Below are 20,749 nucleotides of genomic sequence, written 5' to 3'. Positions count from 1 at the left end.
CTTTATCTTGAGGCTGTGCCCTCTAGTCCTGCTGTCCTTTCTGAGCGGGAAGAACCTCTCAACCTCTATCCTATCCATCCCCTTCATTATCTTATACGTCTCAATAAGATCCCCCCTCATCCTTCTAAACTCCGAGTACAAGCCCAGTCTATTCAGCCTCTCTTCATAGTTCAACCCCCTCAACTCCGGCATCAGCCCAGTGAACCTCCTCTGCACTCCCTCCAAGGCCAAAATATCCTTGCGCAAGTGCGGCGACCAAAACTGCACACAGTACTCCAGCTGCGGCCTCACCAGTGCCCTCTACAGTTGCAGCAAGACCTCCCTACTTTTATATTCAATCCCCCTCACTATGAAGGCCAGCATCCCATTTGCCTTCCTGATCATCTGCTGCACCTGTAGGCTGGGTTTTTGCGACTCATGCATGAGGACCCCCAGGTCCCTCTGCACTGTAGCATGCTGCAGCTTTTCACCCTTTAAATAGTAGTCCCTCCTACTATTATTCCTGCCAAGCGTTCTCCCCATGTCTGCGTGGGTTTCCTCTGGGTACTCCGGTTTCCTCCCACAGTCCAAAGACGGGCTGGTTAGGTGCATTGGCCATGCTAAATTCTCCCTCAGTGTACCCGAACAGGCACCAGAGTGTGGCGACTGGGGAAATTTCACAATAACTTCATTGCAGTGTTAATGTAAGCCTTATTTGTGACTAATAAATAAAGTTTAATTTGACTAGAATCAAGCATGAATGAATCATCCTAAACTTCTCAATTGCTGTTGGGTGTTTACTTGTTCAATTTGCTTTATTATTGTCACATGTATTGGATGCAGTGAACAGTACTGTTTCTTGCGCACTTTACAGACGGAGTATACTGTTCATAGAGAAGGAAACGACTAAACCCCCATGTGAGAACCACAGATCATCTTGCGCAGTGTAGGACCATCACCCTGAACAGTCAATCATTGCTTGCAGCCACCGTGTAACTTTTTGACTTTTTAACTGTTCTTGGCCGGAATTTTACCACTCCACCTGCCACGGGAATCAGAGCGGGCGAGGGGCGGACAGCAGAAAGGTCTGTTGACCTCGGGCAGGATTTTACTGTTTTGGGTCGAGCGAGGCCATAACATCCCACCCCTGGTGTTTGTTTTCAACTGAGGGATGTTGTAATCTAAGTGTCATTCCCTCCCTGATATTAGTGGGCAAACTAAATATCCTGAGGTTGTTTTCTGTTACGTTTTTGCTTCTCAGGCCGGGAATACTTGCCTATTTCAGTTCCCGCAATGTGACTCAGAGCTATGTTAGTGTCTTACCAAGGCCAACTGTACCTGTGCTTGACAAGGCTTCAGTATTGGAAACGTTGGGCCAGATTTTTGTGCCTCCATCTGTGTCGGAATGGACAGGTCTCGGATTCCTAGAATAATTGAACCGTAGAATTGTACAGTGCCAAAGGAGGCCATTCGGCCCATCGAGTCTGCACCAACCACAATCCCACCCAGACCCTATCCCTGTAACCCCATGTGTTTACCCTAGCTTGTTCCCCTGACACTAAGGGGCGATTTTAGCATAGCCAATCCACCTAACTTGCACATCTTTGGACTGTGGGAGGAAACTGGAGCACCTGGAGGAAACCCATGCAGACATGGGGAGAATGTGCAGACTTCACACAGACAATCGCCCAGGCCAGGAAACAAATCCGGGTCCCTGGCACTGTGAGGCAGCAGTGGTAGCCACCGTGGCACCATGCCACCTGTTCTTGCCTCATAGGAGAAAATCCAGGCTCCTGTATTGCAAGGGATAATGTATGGAATTCTTTTAGTTCCTTCCTAAAAATGCCTTTAGCATTGCTGTATGATAGAGCTCTGACTGGACACCATTGTTGCTCCAAAGATCTCTAGCTTCACCTCCAAAGCATGATTTAAGGTGTTGAAAGCCTTGCAAAGATTCCAATGTCACCTAACAATTGGTCATGGTGTAGAGATGCCAGCATTGGACTGGGGTAAACATAGTAAGAAGTCTCACAACACCAGGTTTAAGTCCAACCAGTTTATTTGATAGTAATCCCACTATCAAATAAACCTGGTGTTGTGAGACTTCTCACTGACCTTACAATTGGGTCAGCCAAGCACTGGACTAGGTGGCAATCCAGGACAACAATGCCTACATTGGGTCATCATTCTCTTTGTTGCTGGGTGATTTTGGGAGGCTTTCACTTGATTAGCACTGAAATGTTTGTTGGCATTGATGCAGTGATTTGCCTGAAGGTCCATAACACAGTCACGATCTCCACTCATTTGTACAATCCAAGAGATATGGATATGCAACAACTTCCTCCTCGAAAGACATGGAAGAATTCCATGTGCTATTTGCAGCAAGCCAATTGGCACGATACCACCAACGCCGCATTCACGTCGAGCCTTTGCACTGGTTTTAACAAACGTTACCTGGAAATCCTGAGTTCGCCTTAACGAAGAACGAAGCCAGTTCCACCATTGACTGGCTGCCCAGTCTCCTGTGTTGCAAATCACGGGTGGATGCACCCTTTGGTATAGGACACTCAAATAGCAGGATAAGCACGAGAAGGCCAGAGCAATTCAAAAACTCTGATTCTATGGGCAGGATGTTCTGGCTGCTCACACCCAAAGACTGGAAATCCCCCTGAGGTCCATGGACCTTTAAATGGTCTGCCAGATTTTCTGTCCCACCCGCTACAGCAGGAATGAGAAAATTCCACCCTATATATATCTGAAGATACATTTGAGTTTCACCCACTGAGAATCAGAAGAGCATCAACTTCTTCTTTCAGAAATATAAATAAATCTCTCACCGTAGATATTAAATGAGCCAGCAAAGACAGACAAGGTGTCTGTCTAGTGGGCAGCACTGTGGCGCAGTGGTTAGTTAGCACTGCTGCCTCACAGTGCCAGGGACCCAGGTTCGATTCCCGGCTTGGGTGTGTGTTTGTCTGGAGTTTGCACGTTCTCCCCGTGTCTGAGGGTTTCCTCTCTCAGTCCAAAGATATACGGGTTAGGCGGATTGGCCATGCTAAATTGCCCCTTTAATGTCAGGGGGATTAGTGGAGTAAATATGTGGGGTTACGGGGAGAGGGCCTGAATGGGACTCTTGTCAGTGTAGTGTCGATGGGCTGAATGGCCTCCTTCTGTGCTGTAGGGAATCTACCACATTTATGCTTCCCGCCAATGAGGATTCTTCCTCTTTCCAAAGGCCGGAATGGATTGTACAGATGAAGAATGGATTAAAACTGTGTCCAGCTAGAATCCCTGCAGAGCCTGAACACAAATTCTAGATTGAAAATTTGCTGAGAGAATCCAGCAGAGTCCAATCTGCCTTTTTGTTTTGGAACACTAAATAAATTTAAGGAGGAGATGGATAGGTTTTTTAATTAGCTAAGGAGCAAAGGATTATGGGGAGTGGGCAGGAAGGTGGAGATGAGGCTGAGATCGCATTGAATGACGGAGCAGGCTCAAGGGGCTAAATTGTCTACTCCTGCTCACATTTCTTATGTTATATATTTGGAGTTGTTTATTGGCCAGACCAGGTAAAGATGGCAGATTATCTTCTTAAAGTACACTAGTGAATCAGTTGGATTTTTATGGCAGTTTTGTAGTTTCATGTCTACCATTACTGATACTATCTTTTTATTTCAGACTTATTTAACTGAACTATTCTTTAAGCTAAAGTTAAATTCCCCTAGGTGTTGGGATGGGATGTCTCTGGATCCTTAGGCGAGGCCTCTGGATTACTTGTCCAGTAATGGAGTCCATTTGGACAAAATTTTATTTCATTCTTCACCTATATGTAATGACCTCAACGAGGCCCATGAGATCGGCTTCTAATATGAGCTCCCTGATTGAAGTAATAATTGCCTGCCCGTCAAGGAGTCTCAATTGGATGTACACAGAGGTGAGTCAGGACCACTGGCACTCCAGATTCTGACTCTGTACCTGAAGCATTCTTAGGAGTGGAGTTAAGCTTGTAAATAAAGGGAAACTGGTGAAAGGACACTGGCCTCTGGGGAGTTATTTCACTGTATAATCTAGTATGGCTTTTGAATCTCATTAAGGGAAGAGAAACAGCCCCTCTAGGCAGGAAGTATGCGGTGTGCTAAATGGCTAGGCACCTCACCTGACTTTGGCTTATTTAACGTCGATAGCTGAGAGACGTATTAATGCTTCAAAATGAGCACCTTTTGGATGAAGTTGTTGTTCTTCTGTCTCTTAATGGGTGAAACTCCCACTGTCCTGCCGTATCCGTAAGTTACAGCACACAGGCTCAAGCTATTAGTTCGAAAGGAACTTGATGTTTACTTTAGGCTTTCCACTGAAGTATGTTTACTGAGTATTACTCAGCCAAGTTGTTAATTAAGGCCTTTGAACTTGCTAGTGGTGTTGTCATTAAACAACTATGATTCAGTAATGCCATAGCAATTTCAACAAGGTCTTGGTCACTCGATCAACTCTCAAGCAATGACTTGCTAATCTCAAGTACAATCAACATTTGGATGGAAAATGGAAGATTTGTGTGGGTGTGAAAGCACCTGCTGGGTATGAAAGCATCGTTATCGTTTTAAGAGTTGGACACTGACGTGTGTGAGAGATTTCACAAGGTTAAGCTTTTGACCTGTAACTGCTGTTGGACATTTCCAGGAACGGTAGCCAACTTGTGGATCATGTGACCTGTAGCAGCCATTCTTTGTTTCAGCAGAGTCTAATTCATAGCAAAGAAAGAAAAGATTTAAACCGCTTATGATTTATTTCATGTTTTGAGGACATGACAGTACATTCTTGTTCATTTTCCTATCCTGTTAAGTACCTGCATTGAAGTGTTAGGTGAAAACCTTGGCTCGATTGGTAGCACTCACACCTGAATGGGGGTTAAAGCCCTTTCCAGAGATTTGAGAACATAATCTTAGTGGCCACTCCAGTGCAGTACTGAGAGAGTGCTGCACTTTAAGAGGTTCTGTCTTTCTAGATTAGCAGGATAGCCTTATGAAGACCTAAGCTGATGGATCCGGGAGATCTCTGATTCTGGGCTGAGTCATCTTCATGTAGCCTTGAATCTGCAATTGGGTTTGCCCCTTCTGAGGTCTGGCCAACTCTTCCCAAGCCTGCTTTTCAACTTCAACCTCAACTCCCCTCACTGGGAGCAGCTGTCTGGACCGCAATAGAACGTTTCATTCTGATTTTAAATGCGCATCAATGTCGCTAACCCAACATTGCACTAATGATGGCACGTGAAGCTTTTATTCCTAGTTGTGGGGTTGGATGTCACTGATGCTTTGTAGGTGAGGAAGGTTATTTAAATGGAAGGGGCGGCTCCTGTGTTGTCTGCAATCTTTGTAGATCAGCAGCAAAGGGAACATTTTCATAAAAAGGAATTGAGCACAAGATAATGGTGGGAGGAAATCATAAAGGAAATAAGTCAGGAGCTTGGTAAATGGTCTCATCTCAGAACTCACTGCTGGCTGCTACCAATTCTGTTTCTAAATGGAGTGTTTATTTAACAATCTCTCACACACACACCACACACACACACACACACACACACACACACACACACACACACTTGTGATTTACCTTATTTTTTCATAGATTCATTAATGACTCTCTTATATTGTTGACCACTGACAATTTCTAAGGTTCGGCGCTCTGCGTTCGGCTTGCTTTGATAATAATCAAGTCAACTCCGGATGGAAGATTTATACCTTTTTATTCTTTTACGACGTCGGGGCTAGTTTTCCTTAGGGTGGGCAGGCATCAGTGGTCCCACACACCCAGGCAAAACTAACTCCATTTTCCAAACACTTATCCCAGTCTGTAGGCAGGCTTCCAGAGCATTAACCTATTACAACTTGTCCCCGACTCTTTTACACCAATAGAGCGGTAGTATAGCTGCATGCACAGTTCATAATGTTCTGAAAACCAATCAAATCTGTACACACTCTCGTCGCAATAAATCCTTACATGACAGTTAAAACACTTGGTACTAGGTACAGCTAGACTACAGAGTGTGATTAATTGCATACGTGCAGGTCAGCTTGTTCACAGCATGAGAGTACAAAACTATACATAAACCTCATGGCTTTTATATTGTCACTACCTCCCCTTCTGGTCTCCCCCACATCTTCCCTCAGTCTACATCTCCTGCTTCTTCAGGTACCGGAGGACGTTGGTGACCATGGACCTGAAGAAAACAGAGGGAATTTTAAGTGATCAATTTTGGGCCTTGTACCTAAGGAAGGATGTGCTGGCCTTGGAGAGGGTCCAAAGGGTGTTCACAAGAACGATCCCAGAAATGAAAAGCTTGATCCGTGATGAGTGTGTGAGGACTCTGAGTCTGTACTGAATGGAGTGTAGAAGGATGAGAGGGGATCTCATTGAAACGTGCGGAGTATTGAAAGGCCTGGATAGAGCAGATGTGAGGAAGGCTAGGATTCGAGGGCACAGCCTCAGGTTAGAATCAAGATGAGGAGGAATTTGGTCAGCCAGAGAATGGTGAATCTATGGAATTCATTGCCACAGGAGGCTGCAGAGGCCAGGTCATTGAGTATATTTAAGACAGAGACAGGTTCATGATTGGTAAGGGGATCAAAGGTTATGAGGAAAAGGTGGAAGAATGGAGTTGAGAAACCTATCAGCCATGATTGGATGGCAGAGCAGATTCAATCGGCCAAGTAGCCCTATTCTGCTCCTATAACTTATGATCTATGTTTATACTGTTAATTATTAGAAATAAGATGTAGTTTTAATTGGATTTAATTTAGTGTTTCTGTGTACGGTTAGGTAAACCTGTAGTTGGAATCATGAGTGGCAAAGGTGTTTGTATGTGTGGGGGTTTGGTCAGCCCAATTGCGCGTCTATTTTGCTTAGAGAGGATTATAGTGTGAAAAGTAAACAAGCTGAAATATAAAGCAATTGCTTAGCATCCAGGGTAGGAATGCTTTTTGTGTGTAGTTTTAACTGAATTCATTGGCAGTCAGTTTTATAAGATTTGCGCCTGAACATCTCTCACGTTTCCTAGCAGAAAAACCATACCATGGAGTAATGGCGAAGAAAACGAATACAGAGATCTAAAGAACAGTTAGATAAGGAAGCTAGATAAATTAAGATCCGTTTCCAAGAAGTCTGAACTTTGAGGAGGGCCTTGAGAACACAGTACTGCTTATGAAAGGCAAAGTCAGACTGAGGAAAAAGAAGAGCTGATGAGGTCAGCTACTGATGAGCCACATATCTGAAGCAAACATAAAATTTGATGTTCTTATTTACGTTGTTTGAAGCAAAATATTCTACTGGGGAATGAGTACCTGAGGTTGCGTCAAAGCATTTAAGACCAAGAAAATCTGAAAGGAGAGATGGAAAATCTGGAGTTGGATCCCTTGTTAAAGTGGAGTGGAAGCTTTCTTTGAAAGAATAGTTGCAAAACCTGGAGTGGCATAATACAAACAGCTGATCAAAAGCATTGTTTGAAGGCAGATTTTAAAGCCTGACATTTTGGTATTGGAGTGTAGAAACACTTGTGACAGTCATCTGGGGGGAGAGAAGTACACAGAAGATCGATTAGTGGTATTGGCCATTTGGCTTCAGAATGGTGTTATCTTTGAAAACTGTATCTGCTTGTGAAGCAAAGGGGTGGGGAGGGAGTAAAGAAGTACTGTATTGTAATCAAACTTTCTGTGTTTAATGATTGTTTTCTTAAACTAATAGTCCTGTAACACTCTCTCCACATTTTCTTAAATAAGTAAAAAGTTACCATCTTTTGACCCAGGGTTCCATTCTGGAATCTTTCCATCCAATAGTAATACCAACTAGGATTGTAATGACTTCCATTGGTCCGTAATTTGTGTCTGGTGAAGTACTGCCATGGCTTGTTGTTGCCTTCCTCTGACCAGGAAACTCTCCCGCTCTTACTGCCTGCCACCTGGTGTATTGGAAGGACTTAGAGTGACAGTCAACCCCTTTTGGTATGGTTGTGAACTTGGCTTCCATGGCCATCAAGCCCTCAAGTGGGACTTGAACCTGGAAGTTCTGGCCCAGAGCGACTCGCTGTGCCAAAAGACTACCCACCCTGCCCGCCTTGGGATTTGTTCATTCATCCATTAAACAAAGCTGACAGAAGACCCAATCTCACCAGTGTCTGTTGATCTTGCCAGTGACTCACCCGATGAAGGAGCAGCGCTCCGAAAGCTCGTGGTCCCAAATAAATCTGTTGGACCTTAACCTGGTATTGTGAGACTGTTTACTGATCTTGCCAATGGTTTTGGAAAGATGTGCAGAGGTGACTGAGCCTGGTTACTGACTTCCTTTCCAATTTCCATTTCTTCCCCCTCCTCCTGCTGCTGTTCATCAGAAGTAAGAAGTTTCACAACACCAGGTTAAGTCCAACCAGTTTATTTGGTAGTAATCCCACAAGGGATTACTATCAAATAAACTGGTTGGACTTAACCTGGTGTGGTGAGACTTCTTACCGTGTTTACCCCAGTCCAACACCAACATCTCTACATCATGACTTCATCAGAAGTCCAGACAACACGATGAGCTCTCAAATTGGAACGGCAGATACTAGTATGCGCTACGTTGCAAGTTGTTCGACTGGAAAGAGAGAGTCAGCGTTTCTGAGGCACCATTTAGGACCTGGGGATGCACCATGGTGGTGCTTTTGAAGTGAATTTGCTGTTGTAATGTTGGAAACACAGCAGCCAATTAGCGTATAGTAAGCTCCCACAAACAACAAATAGATAACCAGATAATAGGCGGAATCTTATTGGAGCAGCTGATGTCCCAGTGGTGGGACTGGAAGTAAGTGGATCTTCTGCTCGGAGCCAGGATGACTGGCCACATCGAATCCTGCGGTAACCCGCTAGACAATTGGCTGTGTATAGTTGAGACGTCTGGCCAATTGGGCTGCGGGAATGGGCAGGAAGTTGCCAATTTCCACTGTTACTTCATAGATTCTGCTTCATTTGTTTGTTGTGGGATGAATATTGTGTAGGACACAGAGTGCGGGGGTGAGGGGGGGTTCCCCCGTTTTTATTAAAATAGTGCCCATTCAAGCGCATAGTCTGGGTCTCTGTTAATCTTGTATGTTCTCCATGCTGGATTCAATACTCGGCTTGGTTGTGTGGAGTCTGCACATTCTCCCAGTGTCCGCATGAATTTCCTCGGGGTGCTCTGGTTTCCTCCCACAGTATGAAAGATGTGCTGGTTAGGTGCATTACTAATTTCTCCCTCAGTGTACCCCAACAGGCGCCGAGGGAATTTTCACAGTAACTTCAGTGTGGTGTTAATGTAAGCCTACTTGTGACATGAGTAAATAAACTTTAAATGGCTTAAGTAGGAATTGAGCCCACAACTTTCTGACTCCGAAGTCGGAATGCTATTGTCTGGGCAGGTAGAGCGTGATGCAGCAGGCTCAATGGGCTGAATGGCCTATGCCTGCTTCCATATTTCTATGCTCACACAAAAAAATTGGTGAAAATTGGACATCTCTTTTCCTGCCTTGTTCCTAATACTTAGAAACAATAGAAAATTGGAGCAGGTGGAGGCCATTCAGCCCTTTGAGCCTGCTCTGCTATTCATTAGGATCATGGCTGATCATCCAACTCAATAGCCTGATCCTTCCCCACCCCACCACTCCCCAATCCTTTGATCCCCTTCGCCTCAAATTCTATATCTAGCTGCTTCTTGAAAACATTCAATATTTTGATCTCAAATACTTGCTGTGGTAGCGAATTCCACAGACTCGCCACTCTCTGGGTGAAGAAATTTCTCCTCATCTCTGTCCCAAAAAACTGTTGAGGCTGGAAGTCCATTAAACACTTCAAATCAAAGATGGTTAGAAGTTTGTTGTAAGTGCAGGAAGATTAGACAATTGAACCTCTCCAGCCTGCTCTACTATTCGATGAGATCATGACTGACCTAACACCATAACACCTACCCCTGCCTCATTTCTTTCAATACCATTGGCTAACAAATATCTATATATCTGCGTTTTTTCATTAACAAGTAATCAAAGCAATAATTACTGTTTGTGGACGAGAATTCCAAAACTACTTATCACAAACTCATAATGTTCTTATTTCTGAGATACGACCTGTTTGTGATTCCTTGACATGGCTTTATATAAATCATTGTACCTGTGAACTTGTAGTTGAGAGGTTGATTGGCTTACTTCCTGTTCCTGTGATCCTTCCTATAATTGCAATAAGTTTGTTAGGAGCAGCACGGTGACACAGTGATTAGCACTGCTGCCTCACAGCGTCAGGGACCTGGGTTCGATTCCCAGCTTGGGTCACTGTCTGTGTGGAGTTTGTACCTTCTCCCTGTGTCTGTCTGTGTGGATTTCCTCTGGGTGCCATGGTTTCCTCCTGCAATCCAAAAGACATGCTGGTTAGGTGCAGCGGCCATGCTAAATTCTCCCTCAGTGTACCAGAACAGGTGCTGGAGTGTGGCGACTACAGTAACTTTATTGCAGTGTCAATGTAAGCTGACTTGCGACACTAATAAATAAAGTTTAAATGGCTGAAGCAGGAATTGAACCCACAACTTTCTGACTCTTGAGGTCAGAGTGCTATTGACTGGGCAACAGCTGACAATGTCAGGTTTTGAAGGAAAGGCCTGAGTATAGAGATTATGGGGGGAAAGAAAAGTTTCCCCATACTGGACAGTTTTTACGTGCAAGATTCAGAGTAATCTCTGTTCTCTTAAATTTTCGCTTTCTTCATTTCTGTTGGGTGTTCCATTGTTTCAAGCGCTGTGAAAAATCAATAGGTCTGCAAATTACGAAGGTAGATCAAGAGAAGCCATTTCCTTTCTGGATGGTCTCTCTGCTGTGTTAAATTTTGGAACTAGACTCTTCAAGGATGACATCTTTTGGGATGGCGGCAACTTTCTATGGAGAAAGATTGGGGAAACTGGGCCTCTATCCTCTAGAGTTTTGAATAATGAGAGGCGATCTCATTGAGACGTACAAAATACTTTCAGAGGGTTAGGCCGGGGGGGGGGGGGGGGGGGGGTGCAGATTTGATGTTTCTCCTCGTCGGGTAGGCCAGAACCAGGGGACAGCATTTCAATAAAATGGGAACGCCACTTTGGACCGAGATGGGGAGAATTATCTTGTCAGAGGGTTGTGTATCTTTGGAAATCTCTGCTCTCAGAGGGCTGTGGAAGCTCAGTCATTGAATATGTTTAAAGCAGAGATTGACCAATTTCTAAATGCCAACGATATAAAGGGACAGGGGGATAGTGTGGGGAAACAGTGAAATGGATGATCAACTATGATCATATATTTCATGGTGGAGCAGGCTCAATGGCCTACTCCTGCTCCCGTATTTCGATCTTCACACAAGAAAGGATTTAGTGAAATTGGAAATCTCTTTTTCCTGCCTTGCTCCCAGTAGAAAATTGGAGCAGGTAGAGGCCATTCAGCCCCTCAAGCCTGCTGTGCCATTCATTATGATCATGGATGGTCACCCAAACCACCACACCCCCCCCCCCCCAATCCTTTGATCTCCTTCACCTCAAGTACGATAACTAATTGCTTCTTGCAAACATTCAATGTTTTGGTCTCAGATGCTTTCTGTGGTAGCGGATTCCTCAGACTGACCACTCTGTGGAATCATAGAATCCCCACAGTGCAGAGGAAGGCCATTCAGCCCATTGAGTCTGCACTGACCACAATCCCACCCGGTTCTCGCACCCCACATATTACCCTGCCAATCCCCTGATGCTCGGGTCAATTTAGCATAGCCAAATCAACCTAACCCCCACATCTTTCAGACTGTGGGAGGAAACCAGAGCACCCAGAGGAAACCCGCGCAGACACGGGGAGAATGTGCAAATTCCACACAGACAGTCACCTGAGACCAGAATTGAACCTGGGTCCCTGGCACCATGAGGCAGCAGTGCTACCCACTGTGTAGCCGTGTACTGTGCTTCTGAGTAAAGAAATTTCTCTTCATCTCTGTCCCAAAAAACTGTTGAGGCTGGAAGTCCATTAAACACTTCAAAACGAAGATGGATAGAAGTTTGTTGTAAATGCAGGAAGATTAGACAATTGAACCTCTCCAGCCTGCTCTGCTATTCAATGAGATCATGACTGACCTAACACCTACCCCTGCCCCGTATCTTTCAATACCACTGGCGAACAAATATCTATATATCTGTGTTTTTTCATTAACAAGTAATCAAAGCAATAATTACTGTTTGTGGAAGAGAGTTCCAAAACTACTTATCACAAACTCATAATGTTCTTATTTCTGAGATGCGACCTGTTTATGTGATTCCTTGACTTGACTTTATATAAATCATTGTACCTGTGAACTTGTAGTTGAGAGGTTGATTGGCTTACTTCCTGTTCCTGTGATCCTTCTTATAATTGCAATAAGTTTGTTAGGAGCAGCACGGTGACACAGTGGTTAGCACTGCTGCCTCACAGCGTTAGGGACCTGGGTTCGATTCCCAGCGTGGGTCACTGACTGTGCAGAATCTGCACGTTATTCCCACGTCCGCGTGGGTTTCCTCCGGGTGTTCAGGTTTCCTCTCACAGTCTGAAAGACGTGCTGGTTAGGTGCATTGGCCATGCTAAATTCTCCCTCAGTGTATCCAAACAGACACCGGAGCGTGACAATTGGGGAATTTTCACAGTAGCTTCATTGCAGTGTTAATGTAAGCCTTCTTGTGACACTAATAAATAAATAAAAATATAATTGTGTTCTCCGAGCTGCTGGCTCAGTGGGGAATATATCAGTCCATGTTTACTAGTGTAACAAGTAGAATCCAACAGCGTAAAAAAAAAAGCCAACTCTGCCTATACTTGCTCTTTTGAAAGAGCCATCAATTAGTCCGATCCCAGCCCTTTCCACATAACCCGGTAAAATTTGCCCCGTCAAGTATTTATCCACTTCCTTTTGAAGGTCATGATTTGATTTACTTCCACCGCCCTCTCAGCCAGGGTATTCCAGGCCTCCGGAACTTTGGTGTATCTGTGTCCCCTGGTTCATCAAGCCTTTAAGCCACGGGAGAGACTTTTTCCTTATTTACTCTTAGCGAAAGCGTTTGTGAGAAGGCGACAGATTTCTTTCTGCAGTTGTAACCAGACTGGGCACGGGTGCTGCCAGGACGCCTCATCCTGCTCTTCCACCTGTCAGCTCCGTGCAGCTGTCTTCCCATTTTCAGCCTTCCCGATCCAGGCTGAAAGCCATCTCGTCATCTTGTCGGAGGTTGCTGATCATGAGCTGGGCAGAACAGATGTCCGAGCCATTGCTGCTCTTCCTGTTGATCCATTGCCAGGATGTGGGCCTGTGTTTATTGCCCATTACTTGCTGCCGTTGAGAATGTACTGGGGCGGGGGGGTGCTTACGCCACCTTGAACTGCTGTAGTCCACATGGGGAAGATACTCCGACAGTGCTGTTAGATAGAGAAATCCATCATTTTGAACTAGTGCTAATGAAGGACAGCGACCCTGTGGTGTGTCATTAATACTCCCACCCACGTCCTGCCAGTGGAAGTTGCTCCATCGAATAACTTGTGGGTAGCTTATGCATAGCACTCTGTTATTAAATGCAGGTTGCTCCCACGTCACCTATGTGACATAGGGCTGCACAGTGGTTAGCACTGCTACCTCACAGTGCCAGGGACTTGGGTTCAGTGCCAGCATTGGGTCCCTGCTTGTGCGGAGTCTGCATATCCTCTCTGCGTCAGCATGGGTTTCCTCCGGGTGCTCCCCACAGTTTGAAAGACGTGCTGGTTAGGTGCATTGGCCACGTTAAATTCTCCCTCAGTGTACCCGAACAGGTGCCGGAGTGTGGCGACTAGGGGATTTTCACAGTAACTTCATTGCAGTGTTAACGTTAGCCTACTTGTGACACGAATAAATAAACTTAAACTCATGTCAGTTTTCCCACAGCTTAACGAAAGCCCCAGCAATGCTGGAGCTAACCTGTATTGAACAACCTAGGTTGAGAATTACGAAATAGTTCCTTAGATGTCTGTCACTGCTCATCTACTGTTTTACTACTTAATCTATTTTACCAGCGTGCTTTCATGAACTCTGTCATCTTAATTTTGTAATTGTCTTTAAGTTTAGGACTCTTATTTCAGACCCATGTTTCTCACACTCGAACGGAATGTAAAATTCTATGTTATGATCACTCTTTCCTGTATCAGTTGCTTTGAGACGGGGTGACGGTGGTGTACTGGTCCTGCTGCTGGACTAGTAATCGAGAGACCCAGGTTCAAATTCCACTGTGGCAGATGGTGGAATTTGAATTCAGTAGAAATCTGGAATTAAAAGTCTAATGATGACCACGAAACCATTGTCGATTATTGTGGGGGGAAAAAAAACCCCCAGCTGGCCACTAATGTCCTTTATGAAATCTGACATCCTTACCTGGTCTGGCCTACATGTGACTCCAGACCCACAGCAATGTGGTTGACTCTAAAAATGCTGTCAGGGATGGGCAATAACTGTTGGCTCAGCCAGTGATGCCCACATTCCATGAACGAATAGATTAAAAAAAAAAGATTGTGTCTCGTTACATCTTACCAAACCTAAAACAGCTTGTGCATGACTGGTTCCAGAACATGTTGTTCCAAGAAATCGTCCCAAACGTACTGTGTAACGAGCACGCTCTTTAATGGCCAATTCGTTTGTTTTCAGGACTCCTGGTTGGAGTGATCCTCAGGTATGGCATCCCCTCTACGAATGGCCACGGCAAGGTTCCCATTGGCTGTGCCCTCCAAAACAGGGCAGTGACCACACTACTGGTGAACGTCAGTGGAAAGTTTTATGAATATTCCTTGAAGGGGGAAATCAATTCTGGGGAAATAAACAACGTGGAACAAGATGACATGTTGAGAAAGGTAAGATACATTTTATCTTTCTGTATTGCAGCTCCTGATTTGATTTATTTCAAGTTTAGTGCAACCACCACTAGCCTCTTCTCTTTGAATAAAGGATTGCCTTCCAGACCTCTAGTTGGTCATGAAAGAATCTTTCATGGCCAAGATTGAGGAAATTTGAGTGCCAAAACAGCAGTGGACATCCCAGAAACCCAAAGTAGCAACAGAATTTGGCATGGTTAGTCGCCATAACTCAGCGCTGTTCCCTGTCCTTATGTTGTCAGATGCTGGCTATCCTGTCCATTTCCAAATATGTTGCCTTTATTTAGTATCCCTGGCATTTGCAGTTTTCCTTGTTCCCCTTTCACTGTTTGAGATTTTGGAAGAATAGGTAGAAAGGAAAAGGAGATGGGGTATCATTGTTAATAAAGGATGCAACATACACAATGGAGAGAAATGATCCTGGCTTAAAGTTCAAGGCTAGAATCCATTTTGGTGGAGATAAGAAATTGTAAAGGAAAGAAGTTTATGATTGGAGTAGTTTACACACCACACAAAATTGGCTACACTGTGGGACAAAGTATGAATCATAAAATAACATACTGTAAGAAACAATCTGGGCAACATTTTTTTTTAATCATTCGTGGGACATGGGTGTCGCTGGCTGGCCAGCATTTATTGTCCATCCCTAGTTGCCCTTGAAAAGGTGGTGGTGAGCTTCCTTCTTGAATCGCTACAGTCCACGTCCACATCCTGGAGGGAATTCCAGGATTTTGACCCAGTGACTGTGAAGGAACAGCGCTATATTTCCAAGTTAGGATGTTAAGTGGCTTGGAGGGAAGCTTGCAAGTGATGATGCTCCCGTGTATCTGCTGTCCTTGTCCTTGTAGATGGAAGTGGTCATGGGTTTGGAAGTTGGTGTCTCAGGATCTTTGGTGAATTGCTGCAGTGCATCTTGTAGATAGTATACACTGCTGCTATTGAGCGTCAATGGTGTGGGGGTTGAATATTTATAGATGTGGTGCCAATCAAGCGGGCTACTTTGTCCTGGATGCTGTGAAGCTTCACCCATCCAGACAGGTTAATTGAACACTTAACATTTGGGTTAGACAAGTCAAATTGGCAAAGACAACCTCGAGAACAAGTTCCTTGAGTTCATTTGGGGCAATTTATTGGAACGTTATGTTTGGAACCAGTAGGGAACAGGCTGTTTAAACTGTAATGAGATGTGATTTAATTAATGATCTCATAGTCACCGATATAGAAAAGAGTGACCATAACATAGAATTTCATATTTAGATTGAAAATGAGAAACAGAGGTCAGAAATTAGAGTCCGAAGCTTAAAGGCAATTTCAAAATTGTGAAGACATATTTAGTTAAAGTGAGCTGGAAAAATAGATTAAAAGGTAAAATGGTAGATAAGCAATGACAGACATTTAAGGAACTATTTTATAATTCTCAGTGTAGATGTATTCCATTGAGGTAGAACATAGAACATTACAACGCAGTACAGGCCCTTCGGCCCTCGATGTTGCACCGACCAGTGGAACCAATGTTATCCATATGCCTATCCACTGATCATTTGAACGCCCTTAAAGTTGGCGAGTCCACAATTGCTGCAGGCAGGGCATTCCACGCCCTTACTACCCTCTGAGTAGACTCAAATAGAGTAAACTGAGGTAGACTCCACGAGAAGCCTGAACTATCTGTGACTAACTAAGGAAGTTAAGGATGGTAACAAATTGAAAGAAAAGCCAAGAATAGAGATAGGTTGAAAGATTTTAGATACCAGCAAAAGATGGCTATAAAAATAATAGAGGGTGAAAATAATTGAGAATAAGCTAGCAAGAAATCTTAAAAACTGACAGTAAGAACTTTTACAAGTCTATAAAGAGTGGGCAGCTAAAGTAAATATTGATCCATTAAGAGGGTGAGACTGGAGAATTAATAATGGGATACAGAAATTGCAGAGATTATGATCATATATTTTGGATCTGTCCTCATGTTACGACACACAACACAATCATAAAAAGCCGGGGAATAAAAGGGAGCAAGGAACTTAAAGCAATCACAGTCACTAGTGAAAAAGTACGAAGTACAAAATACAGGCAAAACTAATGGCATTAAAGGCTGACACATCTGCTGATGAGCTGAATCTTAGTATCTTAGAAGAATTGATTGCAGAAATCATAGAATAGAATCGTATAATCCCAACAGTGCAGAAGGAAGGATGCCATTTGGCCCATTGCGCCTGCACCGATAACAATACCACCATAACCCCATGTATTTACCTTATTAATTCCCCGATACTAAGGGGCTATTTAGCATGGCCAATCAACCTAACCCGCACATCTTTAGAGTGTGAGAAGAAACCCTTGCAGACATGGGAAGAATATGCAAACTCCACAAAGTGATCCAAGCCTGGATTGAACCTGCATCCCTGGCACTGTGAGGCAACAGTGCTAACTACTATGCCACTGTGCTACCCACAAATAGTGGTTGTAATTTTCCAAAGCATCTCCGTTTCTGGTCCCAGCAAAATGGAAAACTGCAAATATTGCACACCTATTCAACAAAAGAGAGAGACAGAAAACAGGAAAATGTATCCAGTTAGTCTAATATCTCTGTGTTGTGAAAAATTAACAAAGTCGAAACAGGGCATTTAGCATTCATAACACAATCGGACACAGTCAACACGGTTTTGTGAAAGGGAAATTGTGTTTGATACATTTATTGAAGATCTTTGAGGATGTAGGGTGGATAAAGGGGAACCAGTAGATGATGTATATTTGGATTTGGCTTGCCTTATGAGGAAGGTTTGAATAAGTTGGACCTATGCCCATGGCAGTTTGGAAGAATGAGAGGTAATCTTATGGAAACTCATAAGATTCTGAGGGGGCTTGACAGACTAGTTGCTGAGTGGATGCTTCTTGTCATGGGGGAATCAGGAATTAGGCTGCACAGTTCAAAAAGAAGGGGTCTCTCATTTAGACTGAGAGAGGGAGATATTTCTTCTCTCACAAGGTTGTTAGCCTTTGGAGATCTCTTTCACAGAGAGCAGCAGAGGCCAAATCTACATTACAGCAATGACTACTTCAAGAAAACTTCATTGATTGTAATTTGAGAAGTTTGATGTTGTGAGAAGTGCTATATTTTGAATTATTGTATATATTGATGACTGAGATTTACAGGTTAATGAACCTTACAAAGTTCAGCTGTTGGGGAACAGGCAGGAAAGTGCATTGAGGCCAGGATCAGATCGGGTATGATATTGAATGGTGGAGCAGACTCAGAAGGCCATATTCCCCCTCTTTATTTATTATTTTGTGAAGTAATTTGTAGCAGTAAGTTTGGTCTCTATTTTGGCCAGGATGAAATTTAGTCTCAGTTTCTATCCCCTGCCCATTGCCATTTACTGAGTATGAAAACACAAAGTATGTAAACTCCAAAGAGTAGCAATCAATATTTTTTTCATGTGGTTTTCCAACTGAGACATTGGGTCAAGACCCTGAAGGCTTTGTATTTGTATATTTTCTGCTGAGGAAGATTGAGTTCAATGACTGTGTCCTCCCCCCACCAAAGCACAATGTGAGAAATACTTTAATAGTTCCTCTTAATCTGGATTTTTAAAATTTGTTCATGGGATGTTAATGTTTACTGCCTATTCCCTATTGCCCTTGAGCAGGTGATGGGGGTGAGTTACCACTATTTGAACTTCTATTTATTTGTGGGACATGGTCGTTGCTGGCTGGCCAGTATTTATAGCTTATTCCTAGTTCCTTGAGGGCAGTTGAAAGTCAGCCACATTGCTGTGGCTCTGAAGTTGTGTGTAGGCCAGACCAGGTAAGGATGGCAGATTTCCTTCCCTAAAGGACATTAGTGAACCAGATGGGTTTTCCTGATAATCAACAATGGTTTCATGATCATCAGTAAGTTCTTAATTCCAGATTTTTTTTATCTTATTAAATTCAAATTCTACCACTTGCCGTGGCAGGATTCGAACCTGGGTCCCCAAAACATAGCTGAGTTTCTGGATTAATAGTCAAGATTAATACATTAGGCCATCGCCGCCCCCTAAACTGCTGCAGCCCACGTGGTTTAGGTACACCCGCAGTGCTGTTAGGAATAGAATTCCAGGATTATAACCCAGTGATAGTGAAGGATTGGTGATGTATTCCCAAATTTGGATGCTTAGTGACTTGGAAGGGGGCATGGTGGTGTCCCCATGCAGCTGTTGCCCTTGTTCCTCTCGGGATTGAGGTTGCAAGTTTGGAAGATGCTGGCCAAGGAATTTTGGCACAGTGCATTTTGTAGATGGTACACACTGCTGTCACTGTTCGTCGGAGGGAGTGGACGTTGAAGGTGGTGGATGCAACTTGATGCCACAATCAAGTGGGCTACTTTGCCCTGGTTGGTGTCTAGCAGAGTACTGTTCGAACTGCAGTCATCCAGGCAAGTGGAGATCATTCCATCCCACTTCTGACATATGCCTTGGAGATGGTGGACAGGCTCTGGGGAGCCAGGAGGTGCGTTTATTCTCCACAGAATTCCCCACCTCTGATCTGCTCTGGTAGCTGCGATATCGATATTCTGAGTGCTGCCAAAGGTTCATTGCCCAACCCCTACGCATTGATACAATTAACTTCAAAATCTTGGAAATATGTACTCCGTGTCAGCTCAGCTTTTTAGCCAATGGTTCTGATTTGGGCGGGGGTGTGTGTGTGTGTGTGTGTGAGCTAGTGACATCATGGCTCAGCTGTGATGTTCTTGTGGTTGAATAGCATGCTCACACTCGCCCATCCAGGTTCAGGGGATAACACTGGAGATACATCGAGGAAAGGTAGTAGTGACATTAACCCAACCCCCCACCCCCACTCCACAGCTGCACATTTACATTGATAGGGAACTGAGCAGATTCTGTCAGGGAGATTTTATTTTTCTGCGAGGGTTTTTCTTATCCCTACCACAAAGTTTAAATTCCGATGCATAAAAAGGAAAGAAAAAACCCCTAAATAACTGTTTGGTTGAATTTGAGCTGTGGTGGATCTCCCCTAACAGTCCAGCTTCGACTGTCTGGAGCAGTGAAAACTCTACTTCCCCTCAATCTGTCTTACCAGAAGATATAGGAGCAGAATTAGGCCATTTGGTCCATCAAGCCTGCTTCGCCATTCAATCATGGCTGAGAATTTTCTCAACCCCATTCTCCTGCCTTTTTCCCCGTAATCTTTCATCCCCATAACAATCAAGACTCTATCTATCTCTGTCTTAGTTGCACTCGATGACCCGTCCTCCACAGCCTTCTGTGGCAATGAATTCCACAGATTCACCACCCTCTGGCTGAAGACATTCCTCCTCGTCTTAGTTGTAAAGGGTCGTTCCCTTTACTTTGAGGCTGCGCCCTTGGAGTCTAGGCTCTCTCACTAATGGACTCATCTTCCCCATGTCCACACTATCCAGGCCTTTCAGTATTAGAACATAGAATAGAACATAGAAAAACTACAGCACAAACAGGCCTTTCGGCCCAAAAGTTGCACTGAACATATCCCTACCGACTAGGGTTATCTATAACCCTCTAACTTACCAAGTCCCATGTACTTATCCAAAATTCTCTTTAAAAGACCCTATCGAATCCGCCTCCACCACCACTGCCGGCAGCCGATTCCACGCATCCACCACCCTCTGAGTGAAAAACTTACCCCTGACATCTCCTCTGTACCTACTCCCAGTACCCTAAACCTGTGTGCTCTTGTGGCAGCCATTTCAGCCGTGGGAAAAAGCCTCCTGAGAATCCACTTGATCAATACCTCTCAACGTCTTATACACCTCTATCAGATCGCCTCTCATCGGTCGTCTCTCCAAGGAGAAAAGACCGAGCTCTCTCAACCTATCCTCATAAGGCA

General features: G+C 44.1%; 1 protein-coding gene across 2 annotated transcripts in view; it reads left to right on the top strand.

Annotated features, from left to right (window-relative positions):
- The window catches only part of slc9a7 (solute carrier family 9 member 7), a 156,759-nt gene that overhangs the window by 64,254 nt on the left and 71,756 nt on the right, over nt 1-20,749 (top strand). For both annotated transcript variants that reach the window (XM_080197627.1, XM_080197626.1), the window contains exon 2: nt 14,667-14,869. In XM_080197627.1, coding sequence (XP_080053753.1) covers nt 14,667-14,869 — 203 coding nt within the window. The remainder of the gene's footprint in view (nt 1-14,666; nt 14,870-20,749) is intronic.

Source organism: Carcharhinus amblyrhynchos, chromosome 10 (assembly GCF_965287045.1).
Source record: "Carcharhinus amblyrhynchos chromosome 10, sCarAmb.v2.hapA, whole genome shotgun sequence".
Lineage (NCBI taxonomy): Eukaryota > Metazoa > Chordata > Chondrichthyes > Carcharhiniformes > Carcharhinidae > Carcharhinus > Carcharhinus amblyrhynchos.
This window is presented reverse-complemented; position numbering and strand designations above follow the sequence as displayed.